The 22,680-nt window shown below is 40.8% G+C and overlaps 1 protein-coding gene across 12 annotated transcripts in view; it reads left to right on the forward strand.

Annotated features, from left to right (window-relative positions):
* DOCK10 (dedicator of cytokinesis 10) overlaps positions 1-22,680 on the forward strand; it is a 188,324-nt gene that overhangs the window by 36,041 nt on the left and 129,603 nt on the right. For 9 of the 12 annotated variants that reach the window (XM_039487216.1, XM_039487218.1, XM_039487221.1 and 6 more), the window contains exon 2: positions 16,657-16,776. In XM_039487216.1, the coding sequence (XP_039343150.1) occupies positions 16,657-16,776 (120 nt within the window). Of the gene's footprint in view, positions 1-781; positions 1,037-16,656; positions 16,777-22,680 lie in introns of those variants that run through there. The other 3 variants (XM_039487222.1, XM_039487225.1, XM_039487228.1) reach the window with 1 other exon arrangement.

The raw sequence follows: 22,680 nt of genomic DNA on the forward strand, positions 1-22,680 counted from the left end.
TTTATACATCAGTGGGGCGGAAATATTAAAAGCAGAAATTTCTTGTATTGTATCTTACATGACAAAAACATAATTTGAACAATTATATAACAAGAATGTCTATAGCTGTCTATTGTCTATAGATATAACATTTTACAGAGCTTTTCTTCCTCTTATTGGCCGCTGAGAAAGATGAACTGTTATTCAGACACAAAAAGTGGAGTTTATTTGACATCAGATGTCTGAAAATGATGACCTAAGTAACTGTTCTTAAAAATGGGAGTTGTGGTTGATAGCGAAGAAGATTCTTGTCTTGAGAATAAACTTTTTTGGTTTATTCAGGTTGCAAATGCATATGCAACAGCAGCTGTGTCCATACAAGCAGAACTCAGTCAAAGGTAGTGCGTAGTGTGTGTGTGTGGTTTATGCAGGGTCACGTGCCCCCCTCCCCCTTGATTTCTGCCAGGGTTTATATGCCCTGCCCTGAACCCTGCTGCAGACCGTCAAAACCTTTAAATTGTGCCTCCGCCCCTCTATCGTCTCTGAACTCAGTCATTTTGGCTTTCAACCAGTGAAGAGTTTGGCAGGGGAGGGGGCTGGTAAAGGACATAAATGTTTTTTTTGGAGGCAAAGATAGATGTTTAGCTGTAATAATTTCTCTACAACTTCCTATTTCAATCTGCTATAAAGACAAGTGCTAAGCTTTTATTTATGGCTTAATGAGATACTGTCTTCCCATTAGCGGAATACTACTCACAGGAAGCAATGAGTTATTGCTGGTTTTCTTTTCCTTTCTGTTCAGTTACTGTGGATACAGCATGTGTTACGTTTTAGACACACTTCCCTTTTGAACAGTCTGCATTTGGGTTCCTGAAGCTGCTGAAGCAAAAAGGTTAAAGGAGCACAGGTTTTAAAGAGCGATTTGTTTGCTGCTTGAGTTCCCATTGATGCAATGAGCTTTCGAGGGAAAGTTTTCAAAAGGGAGCCCAGTGAACTATGGAGGAAGAGAAGGACTGTTAGGCGAGTAAATCAAGGGGAAATTCACAGATTAAGTTGCGTATGTATATTTATTTATTTTTCTTTTGTCTACTGCTTTTCAAGACTGGTTAAAAATAACAGGGCAAATCCTCAACAGCAGCCTACTCCTGGGTGGTAAGGGGCATGGGATTTGGTCCTTGGTGTCTCCATATGAAAAAGAATCAAGGGATGTTTGAATGAAATGAAAGCATTGAGACCTCAGTGTGTATAACGGAACCTATGATATAGCAGAAGAACATGTATAAAGCAAGTGCTTGTACTTTTACTCATGCAGAATTCTACTTTGTAACACACTGAAGCCAATGGTGCTCCTTGTAAAGTGCTGCTCTTTGTGAGTAAGGATATCACAATCGGACTCTATATAGTTTGTGCCTGTATTGTGTTTTTGAGAGAAAAAAAAAGAAAACCAATATTCTTTTACAGTGGTGTGGACAAGTGGAGAGGGCTCTGGACAAAAAGACCTGGGTAGAAATCCTGCCCCATTAAAGTCAATGAGAGTTTTGCCATGGACTGCAATCGGGCAAGGATTTCACCTCTGAAATTTACTACTGGCCCTGCCATTAATTCACTGTGGGACATTCGGTGAGTCATTTAACAACTCTACGTGTAAGTTTCCCATGGTGTCAAAGTTTACCGGCCTTTTGTAAAGTGCTTTGAGCTTACACCGTTACTTTTAGAGATAATAGGTCCTTTCCCTCACATAGGTATTATGAAAATTTGTGGAAGACCTGGGTTAATATGTTATATCAGTGGTTCTCAAACTTTGTACTGGTGACCCCTTTCACATAGCAAGCCGCTTAGTGTGACCCCGTTTAGAAATTAAAAACACTTTTAAATATATTTAACACCATTACCAATGCTGGAGGTAAAGTGGGGTTTGGGTGGAGGCTGACAGCTTGCGACTCCCCATATAATAACCTCGCAATCCCCGAGGGATCCTGACCCCCAGTTTGAGAATCCCTGTGTTATATCATGTATTTTTTTCTTATATTAGTGGAGAGCCCTTTTTCTGATGATTGTAAGAAAATTAATACACTTGAAAGTGAATTTATTTTAACTAGCCCTCTTCCAGAGGAAAAAATCCCAAACCTTTGATACATTAAAATGTGGTCAGCCAAGTTGACTTGAGAGTTAGGTTCACAGTTCCCTGAGATAAGTGTTTTGTTTCTGCTTGCTGAGATATCTTTCAGTCGTCCATGTCGGAGATATTTATGACATGGAAATGAATCAGCAAAAATAACATTAATATGTAGTTCTTGTTGGCCTAGCTCATTGTCAGGCAATTGAAGACACCATGGGCCAGACTTCCAAATGAACTCAAAAATGCGGGCAAATTTTCAGACGATCTCAGCTCCCATTGGGGTACCGAAATAAATGGCCAGGTTTTCAAAGTATCACAACAGGGGCTACTGAGGGTGGCTGAGCACTTCTTTAGGCTGAGGTCCTTTGAAATTCTAGCCCTGTGAGTCTGTTCCTGTTAGTGGCAAAACTCAGTGGTACAGGATCAGGTTGTATGTGCCTGAAAACTAAAACATCTTAAGAGCCTTAAAACGACAGCACTATCTTTGTGGCACATGAAATAAACTTGTGGGGTTTTTTTTTTTGGAAATATTTGAAAACTGAAGCATTTAGAATGTACTATTCCTTTTAGCCTTTGCTAAAGGTAATTATTCTCTCTCTTGTTTTGTTCTGACAGTATATAAAGGGAAATCTAAAACTTCATACCTTTTGTCAACCTTTTATAGTCAATCTGCATTTCTTATAGTTTATAGATCTCAACATTTAAGCTTCATAGTACCTTGTCACTTTATAATAATGGCCTAATTTGGTCCCATTGAAGTCAATAAAACTTTGATGGGTTCAGGACATTGTTGCATGATTTATCACATAAAATCCTATGCTAAGAGGACTTTTGGCCTCATCCTGCAAATCCTAATGTATGTGAATAATGACCACTAATGCAGCATCAGGCCTAAAGGAAAATAGGCTCACAAGCTTGCTAGTGATAAGCTATAATAGAAGTAGTGAAAGTGAACTTGTTTTTAAATGGATGTAAGTACATTTGCTAATACTTGTTCGCACTTGGGACCAGATGCTCAGCTAGTGTAAACTGGCCTAATTCTTTTGATTTTTAATGGTGCCGCACTGATGTACAGCAACTGAAGTTCTGGCCTTAAAAGTATAAATAGTGATTTCTAGAAGATGGTAAAAACAGTATCCTTTGAATTGTGCATCTAGCCATTCTGAAGGAAAAGGGACCTAAAGTACTAAAGGGTTATCCAGAAGCAATACATAGCATCAGTTTCAATCAGACATTCTTATTACATTTTCCTTTGGGTGACTGGCTGTTGTAATTTCTGTGTTCATTTAAGTGGGATTTTTTAACAAAGCCCAGCATTTGCTCTGAACTGTGTTCTTTTTAACTTCAGGTTACACTAAGATGGAACCACTGTCACATATTATTCTGTTAGTGTATTTCTCCATAGTTTGTTTAGCCCTTAGGCAAGTAGCAAAACATGGGTTCCCTCAGATTTACTTATGCTGTTTGCAGCCGGTCTTTCCACCCAATATTTCATAACTGGAGCGCACAGATTCTTATGCCAAGGGCATTTTTGCTGTCAATCAGTAGTTGCTCTTTGCAGAGTAGCTGCAGATATCCTCAGTGTGTCAGGACGCTATGGATCTAAGTTGTGAAGGCAGTGAGGTCAGCACCTCACAGGAAGCAAGTAGGGGTATACAGCCTCTGCGTTTGCTGTAACGGGTTGTCTAATATCTGCCAGAAACTATTTTGTAAATACTTTAATTATCTCTGAATGATTTAGAATGTCTGTAGATTTTGGATAAGTTCGCTATAGTTGGCCTGGTTCTGTTCCCGTTTACAATGGTGTAACTATTTAATTTCACTGGAGATGCTCCTGATGAACATCAGTGTGAGAGCAGAAACAAGCCCAGTATATCCGTCTGGGCTGTTAAGACATCTATATAGCCAGTGATCACTTTTACAAATGAATCCTTGATAGAATGTAGAAAAACATAGTAAAAATATAATTATTTATTGAGATACACTGCATGGAAAGTAGATATAATTGACTATATTGTAACTGACTGCAGAATAGATAGAAGAAAGAAGAGAGATCTCCATTGTATGACAATGATATATTATTAAATACTGCATAGAAATCAAGCGGAACAATCTCTAAAGAATATTTGCTAAATATTTAGAGTGGATGTAAGAATTTGTGCTACGTGTATTTTTGCTTTTGAGATTTGTAAGATGGCACTTTTAAAGGACTATTTAGCAGTAGTTTTATAATGTCCCAGATCAAAACTAAAGGAAATTTTAAAACCTACCCATGCCAAAACATTGCGGCCACAAATTGTGATTTTTATCATGAAACTCATGATATTTGGTGTTTTGATTAAAACTCCAACTTATTAACTCATTTGATGTTGTAAGACTCGCAACTTTCATTTAAGAAAAGAAAAATATTTAAAAAAAAGTTTCTAGCCCTCCTGGACATACACTTGGACTATGATTTCCAGTATATCGTAAGGCTCAAAAATAAAAAGAATCCATTTAAAAAAAATCTCATGATTTTAGAGGCCTCATTCTTGATGTTGGAATATTTCAGATTGGCAGTGTTGCACACATTCACAGACATGCCATCTCTTAGTCCAAATGCTACGTATTACAATTTGTAGTGCACATGCCACTTCCTTTCTTAGTGGAGGAGATGTGCTAGATTGGACTGGCAGAGGAACGACCACTCCTGGGGTCCTGGTTGGAGTGAGTCATGTTCTCCTGTACCAGAACCCTCACTCCCTTTTCTCCTTGCCCAGAATACAGGTGGAAAATATCCATAGATGAAGCTGGGGAGAGGTAGACTGGAGCAGACTCCACTGCCCCAAAACACCCATTGGACAATTCCAGGGGAGGTAGGGAGCCACTTGGCATTTGTGGGCCCATAGCCATTCTGCTGGTGCAAGTTGCCCTTCCTGCTTTGCCCTGTGGGGCTTAGTTGTCAGAACTGGGTAAAATAATATAATAAAATAGGAAGAGATCCTTATTTAAGTAAATATTTTAGCAACTTGTGCTGTTGTCCAGTGCAGATCAAAAGGCCAGCTTCTGGAGTGAACCTGATCACAGTCCCAAGAGGAACTGATGGACCCTGTTAGCCTGTTGGGTGAGAGGAAGTCTTAAGTCTTCAAAAACTGAGATCTTCCTCTTCTGTATCCTCATTTCCCCATCCAGTGGGAGGGTGGCAGGGTGAAGCTAAATCAGAAGTTGGGATTTGGGTAAGGGAGCTAACTCCCATTCCTTGGATGTATGACATCAGACTATTCAACCCCATGCTGGACCCAATTAATGCTTGGTGGCCAACATGTGCCCTTAATATTAAAAATAAACTAAAGTTGTGGCATGCTGCTTTAAATCCATTTAGGTGTGTATGTCGTACTTTTCTTGTGTGTCCTGATCAAATGCAAATAACAGAAATGTGTTCTATTTAGTCGTAACCCAGATTTAAAGTACGTGCAGTGGTATTAGTTGGCTATGCCAATTCGTAACTCAGCAAAGTTGTTGTTCCAAGACAGCCTTTCTTAAGCTTTTGCAGACATCATTAATGTAAATTCTCCAAGTATTGTATGGATGAAATTTACACTACCTCCAAAATGTCTGTTTAAATGAACTTTGTGCTGAAACGACTGATAGAATTCACCACCCCAACCTGCCAGCAGGCCCAGTGGACCACTGCCACTTTAATTCCTATGTGAGACAGTGGATCCATATAATTGTGAATCTCTTCAGCATGTTGTCAGACAACCTTTACACAATCGCTTAATTGGGGTTAGTGCAGAGTCCCCCTCTATGATCCATAGGGAAGGAAGAGATACACCTCTCTCCACAGTGTGAAGTAGCTGCTATGAAGCAGCTCTGCTGCAGTCCAATTTTCTGGCCCAGGCCAGGGGTTTGATATTCCCCTCTCAAACCTGCCACCTGTCCCCTACATACAACCCAAGTGCTCAGACTCTATGAAGGTGAAGTGAATTTCATCCTGGGATTCTGTCACCTCTGCATACTTGCTTTGAGGTTGAAATTAACGTGATGCCTTTAAAAGAAAACATTTTGCCAGTGTTGTTATATTCTGTTCTGATTAGTGTCATATAAAGGGACAACAAATGGAGCAGCTGTTTGGAGCCAAGGGATGTTTTGTGTAAATAAAACTATAAATCCTAGGATATTGACCAGACTTTTTTCACCCTAAGGTACCTACGAACAAGTATTTAATCAACACCTGTGAAATATTTACAATTTAGAAACCCGCTAGCAGCATTTTAAATTGAAGAATTAAAAAATCGACATTTTTAATTAATTAAATTAAAAGTTTCACCAATATGTTCAGGGATCATAATGACACATGTATAGTAATGGTAATTCCAGCAATTTGTTTACTGTATGAGATTTATTTATCCTTTTCCCCAAAGTGTTTAGAGCTTCCACCTACTGTGTAAAGTGGGCCAAACAATTAATTTTCTTGTTCTTATGAATATTCTTGCAAACCTTATCTGTAATTCTGCCTAATTGTATTCAGATAGTATTCAGACATTGTAGACATGTTACGTGCTAGCCATATGGGATTTACATACAAATATATAGCCCTGATGCAGGAAAGCACTTAGGCATGCATGTAATTTTAAGTACCAAAGCAGGATTTCACTATATGCATAAAGTTAAGCACAGGCTGAAGCATCCTTCATGATCCCTGGAAAAGATTTCTGGCTTTGTGTCGCTGAAATCCCCGAAAGCTACAGGAGACCACACCTTTCAAAATCAAAGTGGCCTGAACTAGTCATCCGTATGCTTGTCAAGATAGTCAGTGTTTCCACTTTTGCAAGTATCGGCTTCTCTGAAGTTCATTATGTGAGCCTCCATCAACATAGCAGACAAACATTGGTTTGGAGCTACAGAACTACAGTAATTACAGTGATGAGCAGTTACAATCCATCTCCTCCAAAGTTACATTTGCACAATATAAGCATGATCCTTTTCATTAGCACAGGCAAATCTTCCATAGACTTCAGTAGGAATTTTGCCTGAGTAGAGGATGCAGGCCCAAGTCCCAAGGAAGATAGATTTTTTTTTATTTTTTTTTTTACATTCTTGAACACCACAACAAGACTTTTTGTGTAGGTTTCCTGTAGTCTCTCTAGAATTGAACTTCACTACTATGAACCACATCCTGAACAAGGTTATGATATGTAATGGTAAAGAGTTTGACAGTCATAGATGTCTACATTAAATGGCTGTGCACCAGGCTGAAGCAGCATAAGGATGGTTAGACCCAGTATATAAAGAATGAAGAAGGAACACACTACAATTCTGTACAGGAACTCCCTGCCTCCCCCCCTCCCCCCCAGTCCTGTGAGTAGCCTTCATGGAAACTGGCTCTTTCTGCCACTGCTTGAGAAGCAAAAGTGACTATAGCCAGAGCCGGATTTCCAATTAGGCACAGTAGGCACGTGCCTAGGGGCCCGGCATTCTAGGGGCACCTAAAAGTTAAAAGTAGGTTAAAAGTTAGTACAGTAGAACCGCAGAGTTATGAACATCTTGGGAATGGAGGTTGTCCATAACTCTGAAGAAGAATTCAGCCACACGGGAGGGGTTGGGGCTGCAGCTGCAGGGTGGGGGCGTCAGGCTGCAGGTGTGGAGGAAGTTGGGGCTTCTGATTCTCATGGTGCCAAAGCTTTTGGCCGGGGGCTCAGGGCTTCTGCCCCATGGGAGCACTGGGGCTCAGCACTTTAAACCTGGGGGGAGCGCCGCTGGGATTCCCCACGGCTCTGCTCCCTGCTTCAGTGTGTGTGAGGGGACCCAAGGGCTCGAGGCGTTAGCTATGGGGGGAGTTCTGAGGCTGAAACCAGTGCTCCCTATGTAGCTAGAGCCCCAGCACCTCCCCACCCCCAGGCTGAAGGCAGGGACAGAGCTGCAGGGCTGAATCCCCAAGCCCCAGAGTCCCCCCGTGGGGCTGAAACCGGGAGTGGATCCATAGGGCTGAAGCCCAGAGGTCCAGTGCTCCCCCTATCTAAAGCCCTGACCCCCACAGCTGCAGCCCAATCCCCCATGGCTGAAGCTTTAGCCCCAAGGCAGTACAGTATTTGCTGTGTGTGTGTACATGCTGCTGTCTGATTGAGGACTTACCAGTTCTACAGGGTGTCTGGTTGACGTGTAAGTCTGTAACTCTGGTGTTTGTATCTTTGAGGTTCTACTGTATTGAAATTATCGTTTATCTATCTTTTCATTTAATTTTTTATGGAAAACACGAAGGTCATCTGGTTAGATGTGGAGTGTTGGGAAAACCTTAATCCCCATTTGGTAGCACTGTCTCCACTTCCTGGATGCAAATTCCACTTCGGGGTTGTCAGCCATAAGCGGTGTTGGGGCATCCTGCTCATTCAGTCCCACTTTTGCTGACTGTCTCTCAAGTTGGGAGGAACCCACACAAGCACATGCACACTCTTGCCTCCTAAACTTGCATACGGTAGCACATCACCTCCCAGGACCCAGTTGTTGTACTGTATTTGATAGCCAGGTTATGCAGTCCCATTACTCTGCCCTTGTAGAAGGCAAGGTGAGTTGAGTGACCACTATGTGGCCACCTCAGATACTACATGACCTCACTGTCATCCATTTGGATATGCCCCAGCATCCATGACTGTTAAGCTGTTGGTGCCATGTAGTTGTTGTGGAATACTTACAGTGAACGATGCTAAGGCCAGGATTAAAATTCAATCCTATCAGAAATTTACAGAAATCATGGAGTTAAAAATACTTACTAGCTTCAACTGTAGCAAGATTGGCAAGGGATATTTAGTATAAATAGGCCCACCCGGTGGCATAATATTAACTATGTATATATCCAGGTAGACAATGTTGTCAGAAATGTGAAACTGTATAATGTGCTACATACACTACTTGATTACCAAACAAAAATCTAGTGCTCAGGTTACAGTGCAAGAACAGTTGAAGCATTCTGCAGCCATGTCACCTAGGGCAGGGATTTCATTCGCTCTTAGAAGTTGAGCAGGATTGGTCCTGGTCAGTACTTGGGTGGAAGACCAAGAATAAGCACAGTGCTTGAGGGAGTGATATTTCTGTAAATGGACCTTTTCCCTGCAAGTCAGTATTGTTTTAGTGTTTCAGCATGGTGTTAGGGTGAACTGTTTTTTAGACAGCACATTTTGAGTGAGATATAAAATCAAGGTCCTGGCTCTGTTGGTCATCCAAAAATCTCATGGCACTTTTCATGAGCAGACAGGGTCCTGGAGTCCTGAGCATATTCCAGTTTGGGTAATAATGTTCCACCTGCTTAAATTCTTTACCCCTTGCATCGATGTCACTTAAACTTCAGGTGATTGTCTGCCTTTCTTGTATGAAGCCTCTAAAAGAGAATACAGGCCATAGCTTTTGGATAAATTAAATAGTATCTATGAAAAATAGTAATATAATAGTTAAAATGATAGACAGAACAGAATTGTATTATATTATATTTTGGTTAGTATCAGAAGCTGGGATTCAGTTTGTTTTTTAGGATTAGAATATTGCCTGGAAGGACTCTTGAGAGACTAGCGGTCTCATTGACATCATTTCTCTAGCATTCACAGAGAAGCTTCTTCAAGAAGATGGTTTACAAATCATTTTGTCCCACAATTATGAAGAAAAAATTGGTACCAGAATAAACACACAGTGTTCCTGTAGTCTTAGGCAAGCCATAGTCAGCCATGTATTAAATCTGCTTCTGTAAAATCAATTATGTGGATATTTTGGGTCATTATTGCTGGGAAAGTAACACCATTCCATCTGGAAGAGAAGATTATGGGTTTAGATCTCATTGCAGGAGGTGGGATTTTGCTCAATGCCGATGAAGCAGTACATCACTGGTGGAAAAGTTATGGGCTGGTTTGCATTTTTGAAATTAAATGGAAATTATCTATTGCTGGTATTGGCCCAGGTGCACACTATAGATCTCTCAACACTATTCAGAAAGGGTATGGAAGACTCCATTGTGCTCAACAACACACTTTCTCTGGATAGTAAAAGGTGCTGTCATAAGTAGTTATTATAGTAGGCAGGGTGCTGGTGAGTGCCTCTTTTATATTCACATAATCATTCCAGCACAGCTACTATAATTCATTTCTCATTTGAGATAGAGAAAATAAAAAAGCACTATAAAAATCTAATTCCAAGTAATACAGTCTTGGCGGCAAGATTGTCTAATTGGTCCATTTCCAAAAGAAACAGACAAGTTAAATTCAGGAGAGACCGTTTTTTGGTGGTTAAAGCTGTAAATCAGCCCTGCTCCATTACAGAGCTCTCTGCCAGCAGTGGTGGGGAGAAACACACTAATCCTAACATTCTTACAACAAGATTCTGTCTGCACATGACAAGAAAACTTGAGCAGTCAGTCCCCTTCATCTAAAGATATACTACTAACTAAACCAGCCAGGATTTCCCATCAGAAATGCATCCGTGCTAAGTTTTGCCAAATCTTAACTGTTGACTATATAGAGCAGTGGCTCTCAACCTCTGCAACCTCCCCTTTCTGGAGTCTGATTTGTCTTGCATACCCCCAAGTTACACCTCTCTTAAAAACTACTTGAAATACAAAAATGTCACGGCACACTGTTACTGAAAAATTGCTTACTTTCTCATTTTGACCATGTAATGATAAAATAAATAAATTAGAATATAAATATTGTATTTACATTTCAGAGTATAGTATATAGAACAGTATAAACAAGTCATTGTATGAAATTTTAATTTTTACTGACTTTGCTAGGCCTTTTCATGTAGCTTGTTGTAAAACTAAGCAAATATCTAGATGAGTTGATGTGTCCTCTGGAAGACCTCTGTGTATCTCTAGGGGTACGTGTACCCCCAGTTGAGAACCACTGATATAGAGTAGAGTTGGTATTTATATTGCACAGTCTTAACACTAATGAGAACACAGAGATCTTAATATTTCAAGGTGCAGGGATCAGATGAGAAGGAGCTTGTGAGCTTATTACACACTGATGCTTTGACGTCAGGAATTTCAGATCGACAGAATTATCTCTAAAGCAGATAGAGTAAAAGAGAGGAATAAACCAATGTGTTGAAGAGAATGGATTATTTTGCATCATCAGAAATGCTAACAGGGTTTCTTCGCAATTATAGCATATGCTGTCCATGATCCTCAAAATACAGTGATGCATCTTTTATACATTCTTGTTGTAATTTCATGGTAGGGAAAAAAAAGATAACATTTGTCCCTGCTTATTGCAATGTATATTGTTGGGGAAACATCAGCATAAATATTTAAGTGCTGCACCGAATAGTCTGCTAGCAATTTTTGAAAACATCAGTTGACTTTGAGTCTAACTGCATTAATCAGAGAGCTTTGGGTTAAAGCCTGGAAATCAAAGAATAATTAATGTAATCTTTGTTTTTCACCCCTTCCTGCTAATGTCATTGTGCATTCAAAAAACTGTAGAAAAGAAAGTCATAATGAAAATTAAAAAAAAACAAATCAAGGGAAAAAATCACTATTTAACATCCGATTCTCTGCCACCAAAGTCTGAACCAATAACACAGATAATCAGTATTTTATAAAAGTTGAATGAAGGACAACTGTATTTTCATTTTCTCTCTTATACTAGGCTACAGTACTATGATGGGATGTCATGGCATATTGTGTAGACAACATGGCATGATGCCTTGTGACAGTATATCATGCTGTTGTGTGGTGACTCTAACTCATGAAATTGTGGTGCATTTATACTTCATATTGGTATTTTGCATGATCGTGTTGCTGTACTGATACCAAAGTATGTGAATGAATTAGATTTTGATCCCTAAAACTTCATCTGAAGATCTCTGCTGACTTCAATTAAAGATCCTCTGCCAAATAATGCTCTCTTTTGAAGAAGATTTGTTGAAATCTCTCTCCCTCTCTTATGCTTTAGGGTTTTCTACAACACCCATCTTTTTAGCATCTAAATGCCCTAAAATCTGTCAGAGCAAAGAGAAGGCAAGTTGGAACGTTGAGTATGATGGTGCTCCAGGATCCTAGCATGAGAGGATCTTCTAGTCTGAGCACTTTTCAGTTTCTGAGGAGGAAGGAGGGGCCAATATGGCATCTACATTCCTCTCCTCGAACTACAGAGCGGCCCCAGTGTGTGATCGCTGTGAAGTTCTGGAACAGTCTTCCAAGGATAGCAGTGGGGACAAAAGACATATCTGGCTTCAAGACTAAGCTTGATAAGTTTTTATCGAGGGGCAGGTATGATTGGATAGCCTAATTTGGGCAATTAACCGCTCTTTGACTATTAGCGGTAAATATGCCCAATGGCCTGTGATGGGATGTTAGATTGGGTGGGATCTGAGTTACTACAGTTCCTGAGTGTCTCGTTGGTGAGTCTTGCCCACATGCTCAGGGTTTAGCTGATCACCATATTTGGGGTCGGGAAGGAATTTTCCCTCCAGGGCAGATTGTCAGAGGCCCTGGGGAGTTTTCACCTTCTTCTGCAGCGTGGGGCACAGGTCACTTGCTGGAGGATTCTTGAAGTCTTTAAACCACAAGTTGAGGATTTTAATAGCTCAGACATAGGCTAGCGGGTTATTACAGGAGAGGGTGGGTGAGATTCTATGGCCTGCATTATGCAGGAGGTCAGACTAGACCAGGGGTTCTCAAACTGGGGGTTGGAACTCCCAGTTTGATTTATAAGAAGCTCTGTGAGTTGAAATGCAAATAGTGTCTTGGTAATTCTTCAGATTATTGGCATGGAGGGTATGATTTGGCATATATTTACCTGATCTGCACATTCGTATTGCCTGACATGTCCACATACAGGGAGACTGGAATGCAACATCCCATAGTATCAGTGTGTGGCAAACCTAGGAGAGCTAGAAGTTGTCACGTAGCCCTAATGCAAAAAATTCTCAGTAATTTCAATAGGTTGGGGGCCTCAATATTTTGAGATAGTGTAGTGTTGGGGAGAGAGGTGATTCCTGTCACACTAGTATGAATGTTCTGGAGAAAAGTCAGTCTGCATGTTAGCAAAGCCACCAAACAGGAAAAAAACAAAAACCATCATGCGCCATTTCTCCATCACGATTCAGATAGCACTTTTACTTTAGCTTTCCTCTTTTAGTCATCACTGCTGGTTACACCTTATTTCTTCTTTATATCTCAGATGCCTTATGCCAATTTAAAAAAAGGGTGAGGGGATTGTATGACAAGAATTGAAAACTTTGTCCCAAAAATCTCCAACCCAGCACTTATGTGTAATCCTTCTTCAGATTCATGTTGGCTTTTCCCCAATGATTTGAATACTAGAAAATTTGTCCTCATGAGCTGCAATTTATAAGATAACTCTATACACTAGACTTGTGGTGAACAAGTTGCCAACTCTCATTATATTATCATGAGTGTCATAATAGTTAATGTTTTCTTAAAGCTCCAGCTCCTGGTGTCATGTGTTTATGTGATAATCTTTAAAAAGTTTCTAGTCGTCGTAATTGCAGAGAAAAGTGAACTCTAAAGGCACAAAATCAAAGCAAACAAAAAGGACAGTTTTTTTTTAAATCATGATTTTTAAGTCCATCTTAATTTTGAAGAGGCCGACTTGTGATTGTTGAACACTTGGGGTTGGTAATACTGATGTTCAGATGAGCTACCATAACTGAAAAGGAACTCTCAGACTGCCCTCAGTGGTGACATGGCAATGGGAGCCAGTTGTGCTGCTTTGGCCGATGACATGAAGTGATCAGCACATCTTCTATCAATGTGATATTTTCAAATTAAGTGTTGATGTTTAGGTGCAAGATGCTATGGCATCAGAGAGATTTAGGGCCTGATATACTGTATCACTCACTGAAGTCACTAGGTTGATCACAACCTTACAGAACAGGACTTGGGAAAAGTTAAGTGTTTTACTTTACCAGGAGAGAAGACATAAAAGAGGAAAAGAAGGAAAAGTGGAGGAGAAGCTATGCAGCAAAAAGCCATTTGGGGGATTGGTGTGACAAAGAAAAGAAGAGAGAATGCAGATTGAGAGCCAGCCCACCATATAGGGATGCATTAGAAAGTCAGCAGTTACCAGCAATCACCCCAATATAATTTCTGCCCCAGCTCATTGAACATCCGGACCAATGGGGTTCCTCTTGCAGTTTGAAGTTCCTTGGCAGACCAATCATCTGCTTTCATGACTTTTTCTCCCTGTGCAGCTGTAAGCTACATCTGCCAGCTTACTCTCTGTCCAGTCACTTCCAAAGTCTATAATAGTATGTGGGTGATTAATGTGTTCAGACAGAAACATCCCACCAAGACAGCTAAAATCACTTGGATCTTAGAGCTCTTTTAGCAGAGGTGGGTTTTGTGTTGTCAGGTAGTACTCTCGAGAGACAAATTTCTGCCATTGAGACAGTCCAAAGGAAAATGAATGGGTTGATACTGAAGTCCCATCCCTTTGTCAAATATCTCATCTAAAATTAACATTTGATTCCCTAGTCCTGCCATGGAGTCTAAATTTAGTTATAAAGTTTTTCCCCTTCATTTTGAGCCTATAACCAATTTTCACCTAGACTCTCCCTCTTTTAAAATGGCCTTTGGCTATGGGTGTTGGAGATAGTTTCCCTCTCCTATGAAGCAGTTCTCAGAACAGTACTAGGGTTTATTCGCACGTCGGTTTTCCTGTCATCTCACTCAGGAAATTTCCCTACCAAGATTTTGCCCATGTCCTAATCCATCGAGGAGAGAGTTTAGCACAATTTGGATGTGGCGTAGGAGCCTTTAAGTTCTTTTTGTTCTAGACTTCATGCATTCAGATTTCTCATAAATGGCCTGGCAGCCTCAAAGAAAGGTCAAAAGTTTCTGTATCCTCCATGCCAAGGTAGATCAAGTCCTGTATTGTTTTCTCATATAATGCCTTATGATCCCACTCCCAGCAACATTCATGGACCTCTCTTCTTTGGTCACATCAAATGCTGAGAGAGAAAGGGCTTTTGCAGAAGTGTTGTTTAGAATTGCCAGGTGATGTTCTTTACATATCTTTTTATAAGGCACTACAGCTTTGATTTCTTACCCTCAGCAGGTGCTGCCCTTGACTGGTGGGTCCTGAGCGCTATGCTTTGGAAAGGTCTTTCCCTCCCACGTCAGTGGGCACGATATAGACAACTACTTGATCAGGAATAAAAAGTGAGAATTTCCCTACCTGTAAATTGGGTTTCCACTATCAACCATTCATCAATTTGGTTCTCTGCTAGGGTAGATCCCAGTGTATAACACTCTTTTGCACAGTGTGCTATTGTTATTTAGTTGAGTTTTCCAGGGGTATTTCTGAAAGCTAGAGAAGAATCCAATTTAACAAATGGGGGAAGGGGAGGTACAGCTAGGTGCGGAGGAGGCATTTCTGGGATAACTGTAACTGTTAAATCTATGAAGCAGGTTCAAAGAACAGAGGGAGACCCATAGTCCAAAGTGATAAATGCTGTGTTGGAGAAACCTGTTTGATAGGTCCCTTTATGAGACTCCATGGTTACATTCTGGTCTGAAGACAAGGAAATACTACAGTACCTTGGATAACATAGTGTGATAACTGTGGGTAAATGGTGACTTTTTAATGGCAACCACTATGTTGCATGAACTTTCTCTATGCAAAGTACATGCTTCTGTGGGGCTGTCTCCTTCTGTCTCACGCCTCCCTACTTTCTCTTCCTTCCTCTCTGTCATTTTCTTTTCTCCTCCCCATCTTAGTCTCTTTGATACTTACAAAAAGACTCTTAGAATGAGACAGATGGTTTCTCACACTGTCTGACCTCTGAGGTTTTTATTTTTGAAAGTGTGCTTGCACGGTATGTGGGGTCTTCCATCTCTATATTTGTACTGTATATTGAGCACTATGAATTCACCTCTTCTTGGCTGTTTCCACTGAGAATTTTTCTATAATAACCCCACACTTGGGCAATAATAGCATTATTATGATGGTTTGTTTACAAGGGAATAATCTAGTTCCTGACAGGAGAAACTATGGGGCTGAATGCCAAATAGTTTATCCTGACAGAGGAACTAGATCATTGCCAAGTAAAACTGTGCAGTGGTACTTTTATTGCTAGCAAGCAACCAGCATTTAAGAAGTGGCAAAGCACAAGAGAGCGAGGGAGTGAATCAGCACTCAGCTAATGGAAACAACTGAAATTAAAGTAGGTCATTCATTCTGCAGCTGATTCACTCAAAATAATAATGTCCATATGCAGTTCTAATGGTTTGTATTAAAATAAAGAAAATTTCTGAGTGTAATGAGTACATTATCATGATGCCATAGGGTGCTGTGATGATGTCTGCACAGTGCTGTTAACTCCAGGGAATATTAGTTATCAGGAAATAATCAGGATGAAAATGAACATTCCGAGTGGCCTGCCTGGCTCACTTACACTGTATTAGCATGGATATTCTCAGTTCAGTAGCATTGTGTTGTGTGTGAACATAACAAAACTCATTAATATTTCAATGTCCGAAGAATATTGGAAAATGAGACCTGGTTCAGTTTATGAATTCAGGGAGAGTATGAGAGTCGAGACATAATATTGTGCTTTTTATTCCACAGCAGGAGAAACCCAAACTTTTGGAGCCCTTGGATTATGAAACTGTCATCACAGAGATTGAAGGAAATATTGGGGACAACCCTCTTAAAGATCTCATTACGTTTCCCAATGATGACTTTTCAGTAAGTACAATGAAATGTGTTTTGTTTTTACAGTTTTTAATCTGTAGACATGGCGGAAAGGTCAAATGTCACAGAAGAGGCTCCTAACTGGTCCATATATCTCTTATTTTGGGGCAACTTTTTACTTTCTTCACTCTTACTGCTGCACACATCACATGCTTCAAGAGTAGACACAGTGCAAATCCTTAGTGATCGTCATATATATTTCAAGGGCTCAGGAGATTTACTGTGTCTTAGACAGTGACCAGTGTAATGGGCACCGAGTCTCTAGTGCTACCATTATACAAATAACAAATCATTGTTTACTTTGGAATCTCGGTTACTCTGTCCCAATTAATGTTTGGTTATTGAAATCAAACAGCCAAGGAAGGCTGCTGTTAGCCTTCAGCTATAGATCAAATGTCACCTATGTGACATATATTTAAATCATTAGGTGACTGCCATACTAGGTTGCTGTCAGCTCACAGCACTGCCACTATCCTACATAATCTAATTTGTTGTTTGTTTGTATTTCTAAGTGGACCATATTTCTTTTCTTCCTGTGCACTGTGTTAATGTGCTTGTGTTTATAATGGGATAAAGGAACAGAATTAAACAATGCAGAATGCATGTCCCATTTTATGATTAATTCCTGTATCCTTTTTACACCGTTCTGAGCTTCTATTGTGCACATTTTTTTTTAAGCTGGTCAAGACTATTCTCTTCTCAAACTCAGAATGGAGAGGGGTAACTAGTGGTGTTCCCCAAGGGTCAGTCCTGGGACCAATCCTATTGAATTTATTCATAAATGATCTGGAGAAAGGGGTAAATAGTGAGGTGGCAAAGTTTGCAGATGATACTAAACTACTCAAGATAGTTAAGACCAAAGCAGATTGTGAAGAACTTCAAAAAGATCTCACAAAACTAAGTGATTGGGCAACAAAATGGCAAATGAAATTTAATGTGGATAAATGTGAAGTAATGCACATTGGAAAAAATAACCCCAACTATACATACAATATGATGGGGGCTAATTTAGCTACAACGAGTCAGGAAAAAGATCTTGGAGTCATCATGGATAGTTCTCTGAAAATGTCCACGCAGTATGCAGAGACGGTCAAAAAAGCAAACAGGATGTTAGGAATCATTAAAAAGGGGATAGAGAATAAGACTGAGAATATATTATTGCCCTTATATAAATCCATGGTATGCCCACACCTCGAATACTGTGTACAGATGTGGTCTCCTCACTTCAAAAAAGATATTCTAGCACTAGAAAAGATTCAGAAAAGGGCAACTAAAATGATTAGGGGTTTGGAGAGGGTCCCATACGAGGAAAGATTAAAGAGGCTAGGACTCTTCAGCTTGGAAAAGAGGAGACTAAGGGGGGATATGATAGAGGTATATAAAATCATGAGTGATGTTGAGAAAGTGGATAAGGAAAAGTTATTTACTTATTCCCATAATATAAGAACTAGGGGTCACCAAGTGAAATTAATAGGCAGCAGGTTTAAAACAAATAAAAGGAAGTTCTTCTTCATGCAGCGCACAGTCAACTTGTGGAACTCCTTACCTGAGGAGGTTGTGAAGGCTAGGACTATAACAATGTTTAAAAGGGAACTAGATAAATTCATGGTGGCTAAGTCCATAAATGGCTATTAGCCAGAATGGGTAAGAATGGTGTCCCTAGCCTCTGTTCGTCAGAGGATGGAGATGGATGGCAGGAGAGAGATCACTTGATCATTGCCTGTTAGGTTCACTCCCTCAGGGGCACCTGGCATTGGCCACTGTCGGTAGACAGATACTGGGCTAGATGGACCTTTGGTCTGACCTGGTACGGCCATTCTTATGTTCTTAACTGAGCTGTTAAGGTATTAAAATAATATTTATGGATCCATAATAAGTAAAGTCATTGCATGCTTCAAAACAGTACAGCCAATCAGGAGAGCTCCCTGGGGATCTGGCTCTTTGTTTCAACTTAGGACAGGGGTTCTCAAACTTTTTCTTTCTGAGCCCCTGCCCCGAATATGCTATAAAAACTTGATGTCCCACCTGTTCCACAATAACTGATTTTCTGCATATAAAATCCATGGCCCGTATTAGGGGGTTGCAAGCAGGGCAGTTGCCTGGGACCTCATGTCAGAGTTCTCCTGCGAAGCTACATTGCTCAGGATTTGGCTTCAGCCCTGGGTGGCACGGCTCAGGGTCCTGAGCTTCAGCCCCATGTGGTGGGGCTTGGGCCTTCTGTTCTGGGCTCCAGTAAGTCTAATGCTCGCGGCCTCCCAGGGGGCCCAGGACCCCTAGTTGAGAACCACTGAATTTAGGATGTATTTCTACAATTTTTAGTGCATTTATTCTCACTGATACCCCTGTGAGATAGATAAGTACTGTTGTCCCTATTTTACAGATGAAACACTGAGGCACAGAGTGACTGAGATCACATATGAGGCTGTAGAAGGGCAAGGAATTGAACACAGGGTCTGTAATACACATAATAAACCATAATTTACTTTGGGCCATCCTTCTTCTCCATTGATAGAAAATAACATGGAACATATCCTGTTATTAAAATGCATTCACAAAAAAGACTATAATGTCTCCAGTGGAGCAAAAGGAGCCACATTTTTGCCCTTGTGCTGCTACAGAGTCATTACAAATAACTAATTCATATGGGTCCTAGATCTCTCTTACAATGAATCACCTGCTGCCCGCCAGTATATTTCCTATATCCTATATCTCCCCTTCAAACAAAGCATGTCATTCTTTCCACTTTGTGCTGTGTTCATCACCTGACCTGGGGTAGCATGAATGGATGATAGTTGGTAACTGCACATTCTGCTGTGCTCTGAAATACTTGCAGTGGAAATGTCTACTACAGAAATGTACAGTGTGCCAATGCCACACTGGTAATGCTAGTGATATTATAATTTTAGTGGTGGGCAACCTGCAGCCCATCAGGGTAATCCGCTTGTGGGCCGCGAGACCGTTTGTTTACACTGACCATCCGCTGGCACGTTTGCCCGAAACTCCCAGTGACCACGGTTCGCCGTTCCCAGCTAATGGGGGCTGTGGGAAGTGGTGGCCAGAACATCCCTCTGGCCCGTGATGCTTCCCGCAGCTCCGATTGGCTGGGAATGGCGAACCGCGACCACTGGGAGCTGTGGGCAGCCGTGCCTGTGGATGGTCAATGTAAACAAATGGTCTCGCGGCCCACCAGCGGATTACCCTGATGGGCCGCAGGTTGCCTATCACTGTTATAACAGCTCCAAAATGGTTCGTCCTGCTCCATTCTCCTGGTAAAATGAGACAGTATCAGGCAGCATGATAGGCAATGGAATCAGCACATCAGCAGCGTAACTGTTCTCAAGCTTTTTGAAGGCATCATGGGAAAGGAGAATTTTAAGGAGGGTTTTGAAGGAGGATAATGTGATAGCTTTGCAAATGTTTATAGAATATACAATAATCTTAGACTGTACATATAGTGCAGTTCATGTTCAGTGCAGTGATGTGATGTGCACTCATACTGAAGTGATATTTAGTGTTCAGTTAGGGTTAGCTTGTTTGTTTTAAAATGAAATTAGTGATTTTTTTTGCATTGAGGGAAAAGAAGGGCGATGGAAGCTAATGTACTGGAATTAGTATCAGAGCTCCTCTTTACGGAATGTCGATGAACAAAATTCTCTGCTGGAGTAACTCCATTGACTTCAATAGAATTACACCAGCAGAGAATTTCACCCTATAAATTAGATTGGTATGTAAACACGTATTGAAGGCATCCCCTTAAAATGTTTTAGATTTTATCTCTCATTCTTTCCCTTTTATACCACAGATCATGTGCTGCAATCTGTGGAATCATTGAGGTTCCATCTTCTCCTGTCTTTTAATTTCATGGGCTCGTTCTATCTTGCTTTCCTTAAAATTTTTGGTAAATCTCTTTACTTAAATGAGAACAGGATTAAGCTGCTTTTCTTTAGTGGGTTTGAGTCTGGGCCCTAATATACCTGAACACATTTTGTGTGGTTAGCAGTGTGAAAGGGCTTTGTTTTCTGACCTATTAGAACCAATTCTGACCGGCTGTAGTGCATCAGCCTGAAAGCTATATTTCTAGTTGCTTTCATTCAGAGTTTAAAAAAAAGAAAAAAGAAAAAATGAGAAAAATGTAGAGTAAAAGCACCTAAGTCATCTTTCAAAATTGGACTTAGAAACCTAAATGTCATCGAAAGTTAATGGGATTTAGGCTCCTAATTCATTTTTGAAAATGTTACCCTGTGTCAATTATTAATAAGCAGCAATATTTTCATTTGGCTTTTCCTGCTGAAATACAGTCCCATCTGAATCTAGAAAGGGAGATGATCACAAATCTTAATTTAATTGCTCTTTTTTACTAACCAAACATCTGAGGCTCACAGCCATGTACACGAATGTTTCGCAAAATCATCGTTAGAAGCTGGAGCATTATATTTGCACGTGTATTCCGCGGATAATTTAAAAATGATTGTTTGCTTTTGACTCTATGGTTAGGCCAGAATTTCAGAACTCTGCATGCAATTGCATATTAAAAAATGAACATGCAGTAGTGCAGCAGGGGGCTGATCCAATGTCCTTTGGATGTCAACAGAAAGATTCTCATTTACTTCAATTAGGCTTCTAATGTGCACATCTAAAAACCATAATTGTATGCACCAGGGGCGGCTCTAGGAATTTTGCTGCCCCAAGCACAGCAGGCAGGCTGCCTTCCGCAGCTTGCCTGCGGACGGTCCGCTGGTCCCACGGCTTTGGAGGACATCCCGCAGGCATGCCTGCAGGAGGTCCTCCGAAGCAGCGAGACCAGTGGACCCTCCGCAGGCAAACCGCGGAGGCAGCCTGTCTGCCGGCCTCGTGATGCCGGCAGAGCGCCCCCCGCGGCTTGCCACCCCAAGCACGCGCTTGGCATGCTGGGGCCTGGAGCCGCCCCTGATATGCACAGTCATGGTATTTGGCACACATTTACAAATGCAGAATTCTGTAAATCTGGGCCTTCACTTTTAGTGACCCTTCAGAACATAAGAACGGCCACTGTCTCAGACCAATGGTCCATCTAGCCTAGCATCCTGTATTCTGCTAAAGGTCAGTGCCATGTGCTTCAAAGGGAATGATCAGAACAGGGCAATCATCAAGTTATCCATCCCCAATCATCCAGTCCCAACATCTGGCAGTCATGAGTATGAGTGTCTACTCTTCACACTCAGTTGTTATCATAAATGGTCTCTGCTGCGATCAAATGCAGTAACAGATCAGTCTTAAAACCATTGAACTATAGCAACAGTCAACAATAGAGTTTAAGCTCTGAACAGGAAGTGCTCTTGTGGCAAGACAGTTTGAAGCTAGTGGTCTAAACAACTTATTCTCAGAAGGGAAGTTCTGTGCAGCTTTTAAAAATAGTTAACTAGAATATTATACAAGATCTTCATATCTCGGTTCTGTGTAAATTTACCTGTTGCATTCCTTTACTTTAGAAAATTTTTAACAGGAGGTTTGGCCAAGTCCACTTAGATGAATAACTGGCAACACAGATCCACTTGTAATTGAAGGCATGCCGTTTTTTGATTTACTTTATTCCAGTCCTTTATGTACAGTCCTAACTTCTTGAGAGGCAGTGGTGTGCGTGCAGTGGATAGAGTACTAGTATGGGAGTCAGCTGACCTGCATTCAGTTGCTTGCTCTGCCATTGTATTGCTGTGTGTGACCTTTGCAAATCATGGTGCATCTCTGAGCTGCAGTTTCCCTATTTGTAAAATGGGGGGAAATAGTGGCAAATTTTTATTTGCTCAGCACCTTGACATCAGTTGATGAGAAGTAATGTAAATCCTACATTTTATTAAGGAGCATTCTTGGTAAAACAATTAAAAATTCTGCATTCCCTACAGTAGCTATGGTGAGTGGATT

This window comes from Mauremys reevesii, linkage group 9 (genome assembly GCF_016161935.1).
Source record: "Mauremys reevesii isolate NIE-2019 linkage group 9, ASM1616193v1, whole genome shotgun sequence".
NCBI classification, from domain to species: Eukaryota; Metazoa; Chordata; order Testudines; family Geoemydidae; genus Mauremys; species Mauremys reevesii.